This window comes from Contarinia nasturtii, unplaced genomic scaffold (genome assembly GCF_009176525.2).
Source record: "Contarinia nasturtii isolate CC-2019 unplaced genomic scaffold, AAFC_CNas_1.1 Cnas_scaffold_533, whole genome shotgun sequence".
Lineage (NCBI taxonomy): Eukaryota > Metazoa > Arthropoda > Insecta > Diptera > Cecidomyiidae > Contarinia > Contarinia nasturtii.
Genome location: NW_022197885.1, coordinates 2,848,549 through 2,864,570, shown reverse-complemented (window position 1 = coordinate 2,864,570; position 16,022 = coordinate 2,848,549). Strand labels below are relative to the sequence as shown.

The 16,022-nt window shown below is 34.0% G+C and overlaps 2 protein-coding genes across 3 annotated transcripts in view; one reads left to right on the top strand and one right to left on the bottom strand.

The window, feature by feature from the left end:
• Window positions 1-7,255, bottom strand: part of LOC116339574 (patched domain-containing protein 3) — a 23,727-nt gene extending 16,472 nt beyond the window's left edge. The window contains exon 1 of one of the 2 annotated variants that reach the window (XM_031765530.1): window positions 6,001-7,255. The gene's annotated coding sequence lies outside the window, so the exon portion shown is untranslated. The remainder of the gene's footprint in view (window positions 1-6,000) is intronic. The other variant, XM_031765532.1, reaches the window with a different exon arrangement.
• Window positions 7,256-10,087: 2,832 nt separating this feature from the next.
• LOC116339624 lies at window positions 10,088-14,501 on the top strand. Its single transcript, XM_031765616.1, has 2 exons — window positions 10,088-12,764; window positions 12,868-14,501. Exons 1-2 carry the CDS (start codon window positions 10,292-10,294, stop codon window positions 14,298-14,300), a joined length of 3,906 nt encoding a protein of 1,301 aa, XP_031621476.1. The 5' UTR covers window positions 10,088-10,291; the 3' UTR covers window positions 14,301-14,501.
• The last annotated feature ends 1,521 nt before the right edge of the window (window positions 14,502-16,022 follow it).

Here is a 16,022-nt window from a genome sequence, read left to right as displayed (position 1 = left end):
CAAAAAAAAAAAAAAAAACGAAAATTTGTTTGATTTGCTAGAGAATTTTTGGTTTTTAAAAAATCACCCTCCCCTGTAAAATGTAGCTCGCACATTACTGAATTAGTGGGTTAAAACAGATGTACTTCATCATCGATAATGACGACGGCATAAATGGTAATATCAAAGTAGATTATGTTATCTAATCCCAAGCTCCAATATCGATCATTTTGTGTAAACATGGTGCGATGAGCTTGAGTTTTGTACATGATCAATCTACTTGACTTGAAATTCATGGCTTCATTTTTTTCCCTTTAATAAGCTTCGTTCCATGTTTATTGTGCTTGGCGATTGTCTTTCTTCATTTTGCCAGTAGTCAATGTAGACATATGGTAGTAAAAGATTTGCCAGTTTCTAGGTAAGTCTACCAATTCTATTGCATTAAACTAGTTTCGAATGCATTACGAATATTGCACACGCAAAAGTAACGATACCAAATTACATAATGATAAAGGTGGCTTTAAGAAAAACAGTCGACTATTCTTTGACGGTGCTGTGCGTACCGAAGAGCAAGTAAGCACTTTTTTACGGATTTACCCACTACGTCGATCTATTATGGTAGGGATAGGAAAAATTTGCTCATTTAAATTAATTTCTTGTTTGATTTACACCGAATGATTCGGTTGTATATGTTTACCGCTCTTAACAAGTTTATTTTTCTTGTGCATGATTTTTTTTTGCTCGTTAGATTTGATTTTGGCGCAATTGCACCGTTTAAGTACGGTTATTTGAGAAGTTTGGTCAAACCAGCAATATATGGGTAAACAAGTTTGTTTATTTAAAATTGAAAAAAAAAAACACCAAGACTCTTAGAAATGAAAATAACAAGAGTAATACCAACGAAAAAAAAGTCATTCCAATCGCTTGAAGCAATAAAGTATAAGCGAAGTTCGTTTATGTGCATGTGAACAATTTTTTTTCCACACACACAGTACAGAAAAGAAACAGCTCTCTGTCTATTTTACCAATGTAATCATGAACGCTTGCAAAGACGGCGCACCACACTCTCTTATGCAATTCACTATAGCTGAGTAACGAGTAATTGTGAAATCGTTATCAAATCACCAGAGGAATCAATCGTGCGTGTACACTACAGAAATGGCAGCAAATGTATATATATGTTTAAGTGTATGTGCTGAAATTGTGTTGTTTGATCGGAGCAATAACACGATTGCCAATTTATGACATAAATAGGAAAAATGAAAACATCTTTTTTCTCTCTCGTTTTTTCTTTGGCCATCTCACTCTTTCTCACTTAGTCACGTTCTTTACGGCGGATGATTAGTAGATGAATCTGCCTTCGAAATTGGTTGATTAGTTGGATAATCTACGTAATTTGTTGTGATTTCTACTCTTAAAATTCATTTGAATTGTTTGCATTGTTGAAATGAAATGAAGATCTATTCGATTGTGTGCGCTTGAGTGATTCAACTGATTCATAAATCGAGTCTGCAGAAAAATTTGCTTTGGAAACATAAAAGAATGGCAACAATTTTTTTCTGATTACAAAATCGCGTTAAATTGAATGATTTTTTTTTGCATATGTCATGCATCTGTTGAACAATATAAAACACTTTTGCACCGGCCATCAACTGGCCACCAACAGAAAAAGAATTCAATCGAAAAGAGGAGAAAAGTCATCGCCACATTATCTGCATAGCACAAAAATCACTTTCTTTTATGAAACTTGTTTTGCGGCAGTCATTCCGAGACAAGCGCAACAAATTATAGTGTGTTAAAAATTGCATACGGTACGATCCAGTCAAAATGAAATGAAATGAAAGAAAAACGATCGCACAACAATCATCCAATTCACATCTTCGCAAGAGTTACACCAGACATTTTTGCTCATTTTTATTGTCGTATGCGTAAACGTAAATATGCGATTACGATGGTGTGGTAAAACCGACATATGCCGAAAAACCGTTGAAACGTTGTTGTGGTCGTTTATACTTCATCTTATATACATAAAAACGACAACATTAAAATGAAAGTATTTTTGGGTTTGTTTCGGTTCGAAATTCAAGTGATTGTTTTACTATTTTATTTCCTCATATTTTCGATTTTGGATGTTTGCCATAGAGTGCAACACGGAACATAGTGGCATAGACATACATACCGTTAACCTAGTAAAACAAAAAAACCACGAAATTGATTCCCTTTAGAGATATAGTCGAAATAAATAATAATATATTTTTGTATGTTTGTAGGTATTGTACGCTACACGCACTTGATCGTAACACACCGTATCGATTTCATTAATGTACTTTTATGGTCTAAATATAGTTGGAAGAATTTATTATTGATAACAATATCAACAATACATTGTACTAATTTCGATTCAGAGGTTATCATTTTAAAATTATTCATTGTAATGCGACAAATGAAATTTAAATGTCGCAAAATGATAAAGTGTCGAGAAATTTCGAAGGCTATTTCGAATAAAATCTAGATTTTTTTCATTGCATTGCGTTCCACACAGATAGTATTTAAACAGGGAAATAAAAATGTCTAATCTTTAGCTACTATTCAATTACATTCTCGACCGAAAGCGATCCAATCACTATATTATATATTTGTCTTATTTTCAAATAAATATGGAATCACGATCAGTTTCAATTTTTTTTTCAACTTTTCTCTCTTCTGTGTTCATTTCAATAAACAGAGCGAAGCGCAATGCGCTTTGTTTGCAAAACTGAAGCGCAACAATATTTAACGACTGATTTGCTACGCAATTTGCATCAAACGGAACCTAAGCGGAAATATGAAAATGCAATCTAAATCAACACAAGGGGTATTTTGCACAAATACACTGCCACACTGAATTGAAATCGACAATGAATCGTTGTTGGTGTTGACGTTGATTAGATTTTATGTAGTAGAAAACATTGATCGAAATACGATATTTGCGGCAATGGCCATTTCAGTGTTCAAAACACAAAAAGGCAGTGGCAGAAACGTCAAAATCAAGTCAATTTTGAAATATATTTTTTTTTTATTTATGGTCGAAACGAAATGACGAATGCCAGAAGGTATTAAGGTACGCTAACATTAAATTTACTTAGCGTTTACAGATGTCGATACGATTGCGAGCTCACTGTTTGGCCGAAGTTTTACGGACAAATAATTTAATAATTAATAAAACCAATTACTATGTTTAGTGTACGTTCGACAGCGGGTGCAACACACGCAGCAAGGAAATTGTTTACGTTCATATTTTTCACAGCAACCAAAAGAGCGAGAAAGAGATAGAAAATAACTACTTTTTTTTCGTTAAATCTATTCTATTCGAAGGCTTTGCAAGTCTTATAGGTGTTTCATAAAAAAAGCTGCTTGCATCTGTGTGAGTGTGAATGTGAATGTGATTTAATTAAATGTAACCGATTTGTGTGCTGTATGACAGATCGAATTTACGGGATTCAATTGAATGCAATTGGCGACAAAAGCGATAAGCCCAAGAGTTCATGCAGTTAATGCTTTTTTTATATAGATAAAACATTTTGCTGACTGTAGCGAAACCAGTAATAGACAACTTTCATAAATGACCATAATTTATTCCAATACACGAGTTACACATTTGAAATCAGTTGACTCAGCAAAATCGATCAAAATATTATCAATGAGAATAATATTATTTTACTCTATGAAAAGAAAAAAACAGAAATAGTAGAACTCGTTTTCGTAAAAATCAGCAATTTTAACGATCTGTAGAAATGGTGATTAATTACTGGCGGCTACTTGATTTTGATTAGAAACAATACGCGCCAACGATGTGAATTGCTTGATTGCATTTCGAATCGGGTCGATTTTATGAAGAAAAAAAAAATACATTTTTTTCGCTTCATTTAAATTTTATTCGACTGAAAATCGCTTTGTTTGCATTATTACACTTGCATTTTTCACTTTTAAATTCAATTGGCCGAAGAATCACATCACGCAACCCCCGTCGACTGGTTTTCGTGTTAAGTAATATTTATTATAGAATGTGTTGGTGTATACAATCTTTTACGATAAATGGACACGAAAACGCATTTTTGCCATGTGAAAAAGAGATGGAGTTATGGATTGGCAACGATCGTTCAAATCAACACGAAGAAATTTGATGCAGTCTCTGTAATCGGATATGTCTGGAAGTAAACTATGACCATTCGCATCTGGTCATATAAAAAGCAAAAAATATGAGGAATCAAGAGATAAAGGCACTTGCTAAATTATGCAATTTATTTCGTATAAAACAAAGCACGCACTTATTAAATTTCAAATTGTTTGCTTGAAAAATGCACATTTCTCTCTCTCGAGATGGAATGTAACGCATTTTTAATTCTTTATAATTGGAACAAAGGGGCGCTGTGTGATGACAATGAATTGCTATTTCATTATTAATATCGCTGTGCATCATAAACTCGGGAATTTTAACGGTCTCAATTAATTGTGAATTTTTAACGGTCATTTTTTTAAGTTTTTTTGAAAGTGCTTTTTAATTAGACTGGATAGAACAAGTGGCATCCGATTATATACAATCGGAAGGAGGAGGCTGATATCATTGCTCAAACATTCTTATTGTGTTGGCGGATGTTATGAAATGTACGATTTTTATAGTTTCAAAAACAACGATTGGACATTGTATACTTTTGACGGGTTTTTATTACATCAAATTTATTCTTTATTTATTTTTTGTATGATGGACATTTTGACAAGGTTCATTTCAATGAATGCGAAACTTCTCTTGACGAAAACTGTGCCAAATTTAAAAAAAAACCAGATTGGAATTTGATCTGATTTCTAATCATGTTAAATTGACCGTTTCAAAATCGAGCTCTTTCTTCGAATACGTTTTGAATAAAGTAGGTATATCATTTGTAGCTCTGAACTATCTGTCTACCAAAGTAGTTTGCATTGTGAGCGATTTTTTTATCTCTGAATATTCTGTCTTGTTAATCTAGATTGCATATTGCTATGGATTTGTCGTTCACCTTGTTTTCATAACGTTAACACACAACACATCCACCAGAAAGTACTTGAGTCTTGAGCTACTCGTTGACAGTTTTATAAGTATATATATTTTTTTATCGTTGATCTCTCCTCATGATTTTGCAACGTTTGCACTGCAATAATTTATCGAAGTTCAAAGTACAAACAACCAATGAAAATGGTTTAGAAAAGATAACATTTCGTAAAATGTACAAATATTTAAACTTAATTACGATCGCATTAGTTCCCGATTTCTCCATTTCACAATATTGCTCATTTGAAGATATTGAATGTTGTTTTGGTGACTTTTCTTTGCCCTTTCATTGACACGCTAATAACAATTTCGGAAACACATTAATATTTTCAGTACGCACTTCGTTTTCAATGTGAATCAATGTATTTAAATTCTTTTAAAATATTCAGCTATTTATTTGATCACTTTAATGTTGTTTTTTTTTTATATTGCACTCGTTTATCGCGCACTTTTTTATGCATTCAATTTAATTAATGGAACGCATAATAAAAATGGATGTCGTAATTTCTACCGACGAGAAGCAGCTCGCCCAAAATGCATCAATTTTTTTTTGTTATTTTGGTTTGTTATTCCCCGAAAATGAAATAGAGAAATTATCATGAAATAGGCAATTTGCACTATTATAATGGACGACATGCATTTAGTTTCGGACGAATGATGTGATAAACAGGTAGAAAAAAAAACATGTTCAACACAGACACAACATATTAGATACTTTTTATAATAATGAGAATGACTACACAAAACGAGTCCAGAAAATGAATGGACGAAATGTGTCTGGAACAAATAATGCACTTGTTTGAAAAGAAAAGGTTTCGATTTTTTTTTTGTCTGTGCTCGAAGTTATAACCGATTTGAAAGAACCGAACGATTCTCTAAAGTATGCTCTTTAAAGTAAATCACAAAAAAAAACGCTTTTGAAGAAAATGAAATATATCGAATTTATAATTTCTTACCTTTTCTTTCTTTGACTTTATGTTTCGATTAAAAAAAATCCAATAAAAATCCACAGTATTTTCTCCTTTAAAAATGTTGTATTTAGATTCTTCAGGCACGCAGTGGATGAATTTTTGACTAAGTTCCAGTCAAGACAAGTTGATGATGAATATTTTTCAAAATTGACACAAATTTCTTCGTTGAAATTGATGAAATTAATGCGAAATTTTACGTTGGCCACCACAATTCCATATTGATGCAAACAATAACCATGGGGTTAAAAAAAACGTTGTTTTTGTTTCGTATGCCTAAAAAGGGGGCTTACGAAGTCACTGCACTAAGTAGAATCAAGAGTGCTCGTGCTTTGGAATTCAAAGTTTCTTATTCTTTTGTTGTTTATATGTGTTTTTTTTTTGTTTGTTTAAACGTCGTATGTAGAAAAATCGAGAGCATATAATCAATTTGAATTTAAATTAGTTAATTTGATCCGAGCTATGCTGCAACGTATGTGTGTTTGACAATTTAACAATGCGAATTAAGATGTTTTGTGTTTTCTTCCTTGAAAAGTTTTGTAGATAGTATAGTCAGTCCAGTGTTCATACCGAGTAAATTCAATTAAATGAATTGATCGAACTCAATGAAATGTGCAATTTTGTTTTAAAAATGCGCACATTTTGCTTGGCTTTGGCTCAAACGACACTCTGATCACTAAGCGAGAAAGGCGATTTAAAACAATCACGGTAGGCACTTTTTGGTATGATACGTTGTTTAACGAACGAACTACACGAAACGACTGAATACTGATCATTCGAATTGGTTGTAGCGTTCACAATGTTTTGAAACGCAAACTGTTGTGCTGTGTGAGGTGTTGATGGTTATGTATGTGTATGTGCACAAACAATTTGGAGTATTTGAATCACTTGATTTGCCGTTGCATTGGAACACTGGAACACAGATACATCGAAACACTATGATGAAATGCTCTCGACCGGGTTGAAGAGGAAGAAATACACAAAAACATATGCGTTGATGATCTCTTCCAAGCACATGGGTATATTGTTATTGTTGTCGTTTCTTTTCTCACCTTTTTTTTTCTTTCTTTATCAACATTGTTGTTGAATTTGTTTGAAATGGTTTCTTGGTGTGCACAAAATTTTATTGTTTCTACTTCTACGATGTTCGAGATATTTTAAGAAGAATTTTTTTTCGAGTTGAGAGGACAAATTCAAGCGTTTATGATTTGAATGTTAGTTTGAAGTTTATCCTTTTTTATGGCAATATTTACATTTGACACATTTTACGTGTGAAATGTATGCATATTTTGCACTTTTAGATACCTATACAATACTAGAAGAGTGCCTTGGACAGTTCAAGTGAAAATATGTGTGTCTTCTTTGTTTGCCTGAGGTTGAAACATATCTGTTGTTTTTCACAGCATTGATTTGTTTCAATATTTGAAACTCTGCAAAGTGTACATATTTTCTTATTCTCTTTGAAGCATTGATCAAAGAAAGGTCAAGGTGCATGACACACACTCACTTATGAAGGAGAGTTTCTCATGTTATATTTATTCATTTGGTATGTATAAGATTTTGAATCCATTCATGTGCGAATATGCAGTGCGTAGCAATGATTTTGTGGCAAGTGAAATGCATTATTTATTATCTCATTTTTATGTTACAGGAAAGAAAAGAAAAGTACACAAACCGAAGATGACCAGCGAAATAATAAAATATAAAGTACTACATATGTTACACCGAAGTAAACAAACACAACATGATTTCTCCTTTCGTTGCAAATCCAACGTAAACTAATGATCGATTTTCGTATGCGTTCAAACAACACAAATACTCTTTTTTTTCGTACCTGCGTATTACGCGATAACCATTAGCATATGTACATCGTCCGATGTTGTAAGAAAGAAACTCGATTCGTTTTAGTGTTGCATTCAATCAAAAACAACATATATGTGTGAAAAAAAAAAATAAGCGAATGATAAATTGCCCCATTGAATGATCATTTGCTTGTTGGTTTACATTCGCCGTATACATAAATGAAAGTCCACAATCGTTGCTAGTATGACCGGTGTCCAATTGTATTGAACCATAGGCTTATGTGAAGCATGTGCGACTTCTTTACTTTACCACATGGAATATCATTATTATTGTTCAATCTAATGAATTTTTTCCTAATAATAATAAGCATATTTCTGCAAACAAATCACTTTCTATTTTATGTGTTATCAGTAGTATGTATTTGTATGTTTCATCCACGTTTTTAAGTATTAGTGTACACACATACACACATTACACACATTATACACATACACACATACACAGATTACTAAAAACCAACTTTTTTCAATCAAAAATCTCAAGCGAGCAAGATTGCGAAATAAATTTATTATTTATCACTTTGAATTATTATTCAGCAACACATTTTTTATTTCATTTGAGACTTTGTTGCTATTTTCTTGCGATAAAGATAAACCATCATGATACGAAAATACGAAAATACGAAAATACGAAACCATCAAAATGACTTTCGGTCTAAAAAACAAACGTCATTTTTGTACCAGTCATCTCTTTCTAACTTTGGCACTCGCACTGGATGTTTCGTTGACAGAAAAGGTCGACTATACAACTGTGGATAACGAGCTGAATGCGTCATTGTGAAACATACATTGCTTATTATTCGTGGTGAACATTTCACGTCAACAGCCATTGCAACCTAATCAAATAAATTTCGGTGGAAAAATAATTCCGGTGTGCGAGCGAACGATTGTGTGTAAAAGTGTTTTCGGTTGATTGGGACGTTGAACGATTGAGTGCAGGTAATCTAAATATTGAAATGACAAGAGAAGTGCAATCTGTTTTTTGTTGTGTTTTACCATAAAAGTTTCTCATAAAATTCTTTATTTTATGTTCTGCACTCTATAGATTACAGGGGAAATATTTGAGATGAGTAGTAGGAAAAAGACAGTTCCAGCATCTCTCACCATGTATTTTAAATGGGAGAGGTGCTGGAACTGTCTTAGTTCCATTTTTTACCACCAATAGCGCTGCTTGCAGCGCCACGGAGACGTAATTTGAATAGTACACTATACATTCGAACAAGCTATAGATGGCGCAGTAGGAGTGTAGTGCCATTTCGGGTTCAATTTTTGGGCCGAACAGTATACAGATAATAGAATTGACACACCATCACTGCTTAAGATTAAGAAAATTTTAAATAAAAATATTTTTTGATGAAACGAGAATTGAACCGCGAACCATGAGATTTCACGGCAACCACCTAACCATCTCGGCTATCGAACATGTATGATAATGTATGTATACGGTGGGTAGACATGCTGAATGCATGCATTGGATATGAAACAAATTGTATTTTTATTATAGTTTATTTTTTATATGTAAATGTATGTATGTATAATGTACATATATGTATATGAATAAGTAGCTATCATTCTTGATTTCAATTACACACACACACACATACACACATGTCTGAAAAAAAAATCGGTTCTAACTCTCTCACATGTACGCATGCACTCGTACATTCATTACACATTTCAATTATATGCACACAATCGAATTATTTACGAATACAGTTTTGTTTTTCGTTTGTACTTACGACGTTGTCCGGCTGTGAATGAGAGAAAACAAAACAGTTGCGAGAAAATTTTACTGCTGCGCGCATATATATGAGAGAACCGAGAGAGAATGAAAAAAAGAAGAATGGATGAAAGCGAAAATCAAAAGATTCGCTGCCGTTGATGCCGCTCTAGCGTATGAGTGTAGCAATGTTAATCAAATGGACAGCGAACGAGTGAGCACTGCTGCCGTTACAGTCGCGGTGTGTATATGTGAGAAACGCTCTCATTCCACACATATACTTACCTTCTCTCTACATCTCACGCTTAGCCCGTTCCCCTCTATAGTACCACACTAAAAGGTAAACAAATAAGCTTTTATTTTTTGATTTTCTTAACACATTTGGGAAAATCAAATTTGAGTGAAAAGGTTCGATTTCAGGAAAATAGTTCGATTTGAAGTTAATTTCAGGAAAATAGTTCGATTTGAAGTTAATTTCATGAAAATAGTTCGATTTAAGGTTCGATTTCATAAAAAAATAGTCCGATTCGAAGTTAATTTCATGAAAATTTCGTTCGGTGCGTTCCGAAAGGAACGGTCCATATTGATATACCAAATTTTTTTCCACACCAAAAATTCTTGACTTTTAGCTATTCAACTTTAGCAAAAAGTGATTTTAAATTTCATTCGAGCGAGATAAAAAAAACTACTCTGAAAAATGGAAAACGTGCGTGAAATTATCGATGGAAATGCGGAAAACGCCGGTGAAAACGTTGATATCGATGTGAATATGGAGAACGCGGGTGAAAATGTACGCGAGCGTGGAAGTGTCGAATTTCGCATGCGAGCGAGTGCGTACGACAATCGAATACTCACATTTGCAATTGTAAACAATGAGCATATTGATATTCGTGCTTTTTTGAGTGATGCATTTCATATCTATGAAGGACAGCTATCTTCGATTACCGCACGTCATGGTTACATTAAGACGATGAGTACATTTGTAGCTGAATTTGAGAAGAAAACCCAAACTGAGAATGGAGAACTAACTGAAAAACAAACTTTGTATTTGGCAACATCGAATGTAATACTCTCTTCTCATGTCGATTTACATGCGCATTATGAAGGGTATATTGAGGATGAAGTCATACAGAGTGTACACAATGTTGAGCTTCGTGGTTCAGGTTTTAAACTCTCTCGCATCATCGAATTGGACGTGAACGTTTGCCGTTACGATCCGCTTCACGCATCATCGTACATTGACTTACCAAAATTTATTAAAAACAAAGGCGCAATTATAAACGTGAAAAATGATGATGAAATGTGTTTTAAATGGGCTATATTATCGGCCTTACACCCAGCACAAGTAAATGCGGATAAATTATTTCATTACTACAAATATTCAGATGATTTGAATTTCAACGGAATCGATTTTCCAATGCATATAAACCAAATCGGTAAATTCGAAAGGCAGAATAGCGAAAAGGAAATATCTGTAAACGTTTATTATTACGATTATGATAAAAAGCGCGTGTGCCCATTGCGAATGACTCCGACTGCTAAAAGAAACCATGTGAATCTATTTCTAACAACCGACGAAAAAAGTGCTAGAGCTAATGCCAATGTCACCACAAGCAGAGCTATCGTAGAGACACTCGAAAATACTTCAATTAAATCACATTATTGCTGGATTAAAAGCATGAGTCGTTTACTCAGCCAACAACTCACTAAACATGATGGAAAGAAATATATCTGCAATCAATGTTTAATATATTACGACACTCAGGAAAAATTGGGTGCACATTGGGAACAATGTAAAAATGTTGGTAGTGGATGCAGCATCGAAATGCCTGCGGCTAATGAGAAATGGATGGAATTCATAAATCATAAACATAAGTTGAAGGCTCCATTCGTTATATATGCCGACACAGAGTCCTACCTCAAAGAACTTAGTGCAGACGAGCGGAACAGTGTGTTTAGCGAGGAGTGTAAGACCACTGCAAAGCAGCAACATTTAATGTTCAGCGTTGGATATTATGTTAAATGTCACTTTGATGATTCGCATTCATTCTTTCGTAGCAGCAATACCACAATCGATGTCATTAGAAATGGTGAAGATGTAGTTGAATGGTTCATCAAAGAATTAGAAGAAGTTGTTCAAGAGGTGGCAAGACTTCTCAGCAATAACATGCAAATGAAACCGCTGACTCTCGTCGAGGAGAATGCATTCAACGCTTGGAATGCGGTATGTCATGTTTGTGAGCAACCATTTGCAGCAGGTGAAAAACGTATACGCGATCACTGCCATATCACGGGTTATTACCGCGGACCATCGCATAACGAATGCAATTTGAGGTTTATAGACACTCGCACCATTCCGGTAATAATGCATAACTTATCGGGATATGATTCGCATTTGTTCATTACAAAACTCGCATCGGATGAGATTATGACGGGTGATATCTCTGTAATTCCAGTTAATGCAGAACAATACATTTCATTCACCAAAGCAGTTTCGGAAAGTACGCGCGGTATATGTACAAAAGAGAATATAAAATTGACATTCATCGATTCATGCCGCTTTATGCCAGCAACATTATCTGAATTAGCATCACTGCTGCCGATCGATAAAAAACTCATTATGAAAAAAGAATGCGAACTGGATGGATACTCGGCCGAACAAGTGGATATGCTCCAACGAAAAGGAGTATTTCCATATGAATATGTGGACAGCATCGGGCGACTAAAGGAAACGATTCTACCACCGAAAGAAGCATTCTACAGCCAACTCAACAAGGAAGAAATTTCCGACGATGAGTATGAATTTGCATGCAAAATGTGGGAAAAATTCGATTGTAAAACATTAGCCGAGTATTCAGATTTATATTTGAAAACCGACGTTTTGCTGTTGGCCGATGTATTTGAGAATTTTCGACAAACTTGCTTTCAAATCTACGGTTTGGATCCGGCTCACTACTATACGGCACCTGGTCTATCGTGGGATGCCATGCTTAAATACACCCGAGTGAAAATCGAACTGTTGACCGATCCTGATATGCTGCTGTTTGTCGAGCGTGGTATTCGCGGTGGTATCAGTCAATGTAGCAAACGCTATGCCAAAGCCAACAATAAATATATGAGCGATGAATACAAACCAGATGAAGATTCAATCTACTTGATGTACTTGGATGGTAATATCACATTTTTTCATTCATTAGAAATTTTATTTCATCATATTATGAAATTGTACATAAAATATTTTTTTCTCTTTCATACACACACGCGCATCAACAGCAAATAACTTGTACGGACACGCAATGTCACAATCATTACCAATCAGTAATTTCCAATGGGTACAAACGAACCGCATAAAAAAACTTTATTCGAAAGCTGAGAATATAATGAAAATACATGATGACGATGAAAATGGGTTTATTTTCGAAGTGGATTTGGAATATCCGGAAAATTTACATAATGCACATAATGATTTTCCATTTTGCTGTGAAAAGCAAACATTACCGCGCGAAGCCGTCGATATCAATGAGGTTAAAGTGAATAAAATTGAAAAACTCTTGCTCACACTAAGCCAAAAAAAGAACTATGTCATACATTACCGCATGTTAAAATTAGCTTTGAGACATGGGTTGGTCTTGAAAAAAGTCCATCGCATTCTGAGTTTCAAGCAAAGCAAATGGTTAAAGCCATACATTGACATCAATACGCGGTTGCGAACACGGGCTACAAATGATTTCGAAAAAACTTTCTTTAAATACATGATCAATTCAGTCTTTGGCAAAACGATGGAGAATTTACGTCTTCGTACAGACATCAAAGTGGTCAATAAATGGGGGGACAGATGTGGTGCTGGCCTATTGATTGCACGACCCAATTTCAAAAAGTGTAAAATATTCTCTGATACTGTAGTTGCAATTGAATTGCAAAAAACGCACATCAAAATGATCAAACCGATTATAATAGGAATGTCCATTTTGGACATTTCAAAAATTACTATGTACAGTTTTCTGTATGATTTCCTTAAGCCGAAATATGCTGAAAATTGTAACGTTTGTTATACAGATACTGATTCATTCGTTTTATCTGTTAAAACGGATGATTTCTATGCCGATATGAAGGCGAACATTGAACGCTTTGACACAAGCGACTATCCAAACGATAATGTTTACGACATGCCAACAGTCAATAAAAAAGTACCCGGTCTATTCAAAGATGAATTGAACGGTGAAATTTTGGCTGAATTCGTGGGTTTACGCGCAAAGTGCTATGCAGCATTGCCACTTTCGACAAAATTAAATAAATGTAAATGTCCAAAAAAGAGTGTAGTTCATCGTCGGGCTACAGAAAGCGATTACATCGATTGCACTGCAGTGAATTGTGAGCTCAACAAAAAGACCAAATTGATCAAAAAGTCCAAAGGTATTAAGAAGAATATCGTAAAACGGGAAATTACCTTCAGCGATTACATTGATTGCATTGAAAAGAATTGCGATTACGGTGGACAGAATGCAAGCGGTCCTTGTACTATTGTTCGGAAACAAAATACCATTCGATCGAAAATGCATAATGTGTACACTATTCAACAGGAGAAAATTGCACTCAACCCAGCTGACGATAAACGCTACCTACTCCGACCCAATCGCATCGAAACACTTGCATGGGGACATTTTATGATAAATAAATTTGAAGAAAATAATCGAAATAAGCCATAATTTTATTATGAGTTGTTAAGAAATTTACCTTTTCCTCCTTTACATACCTTCAAATCGAACCTTTTCCCTTTTTTTAAATCGATCAGCAAATCGAACTTATTTTCATGAAATCGAACCTCAAATCAAACCATTTTTTAAATAGAACCTCAAAATCAAATCCTTTTTTTTCATGAATTCGAGCTATTATATGATCGAAATGAATTGGCCTTATACATATTATTAATTTATTATTAAATATTCTGAAATGTAAAGAAAAAAGAAAAATAAATGAAACAACTGATCTTTTATAGTGGTACAACAAAAAAAGAGTTTTTATTTCATCATTTCATTAATATAATGCAATTAAACTTGATTTTTTTCTGCTGTTTTCAACATTTTATTTTATATTATATTTTTTAGGCGATGAAATTCCATAAATAATCGTAAAAATGAAATTCTGGACGACTTCTTTTTCCCGGGCCGTAATAAGCAATATAAAGAGGTTCGGTATTCTCTAATTTAAGATTCTCAACAATTTCTCGATAACGTTCACATAGAATCAAATAGTTGTCACCAATTTTAACTGTTGAACATACTCGTTCAATTTTAGCAACATTGCCTCTAAACATACCAAAACCGCAAACTTGGTATTTTTTACCGATTTCCAAATCTTTCAATCTAATGTATGTGTGAGTACCATCATTTAGTGGATGTGCAGTCGCCATTGTAAACATATTTTTTCAATGTTTTCTGCTTTTTTGTTGTTGTTTGAATGAATGCAGCTAGTAAACTGATTTTTTTTTAACTATAATCTATATTTTAAAAGTTTTTCACTCTGTAGCATTAAGTTATATCGCTAGATGTCTGGTTTATAAATATAATTGAACTTCAATCTCAAATCGAGCGTATTTTCATGAAATCGAACCGCAAATCGAACTTTTTTTCATTAAATCGAACCTTAAATCGAACTATCTTCATCATCAGAGTGATTACATTTAGAATTACAGATTACTCAATGCAACCGCTGCTCCGTAATTTGGAAAATAATTTAAACATTACGCGTAGTGATTGAGGCGGAACATGCAAGTTGATGCATACATGATGTAATTTTTTACATATTTCATTAGGATCTTCTTCTTCTTCTTCTTCTTCTTCGCTCTCATCTTCCTCCTCCTCATCATCATCATACTCGCTAGCAGCATCATCGTCAATATGCTGATTCTCATCTATGTCAAACGGATGCTTATAGAGTTTGAGCTGACGGAACATTGGCAATGTGCGTGATTTCTTCTCAACTCTCTCATCATTGGATTTATCAGAAGTCTCATACTCATTGGATGCAGATGCGTTGTTCGATTGAATTGATTCATTTTCACCTTCGTTCACACTTGATGGTGGATTAAAAATTCCACTTCTTTTGTCTGGCTGTAGCATTTCATCATATTTACGCTTTTTTAATAGTGAAACTGTTGATTTAGCAACGCCATATTCTTTTGCTAGACGATTACCATTCACTCCATCGTTCAATTTAGCTAAAATTTCAGCCTTTTGCAATGTATTCAAACGCATGTTATAGTAGCTATAAAGACAACTTTACTGCTTGAATGTTCAACTTGCATTAACATGTATCGCTAGATGTTTGATATTTAAATATAATCGAACCTCAATTCGAATCATTTTCATGAAATCGAACCTTAAATCGAACTATTTTCCTGAAATTAACTTCAAATCGAACTATTTTCC

Excerpts from the sequence above, each read along its gene's own strand:
- LOC116339624 (XM_031765616.1), top strand. The coding sequence starts at position 10,292 with ATGGAAAACGTGCGTGAAATTATCGATGGAAATGCGGAAAACGCCGGT. Across the intron at positions 12,765-12,867 it reads CTACTTGATGTACTTGGATG|CAAATAACTTGTACGGACAC; the intron begins GTAATATCACAT and ends GCGCATCAACAG.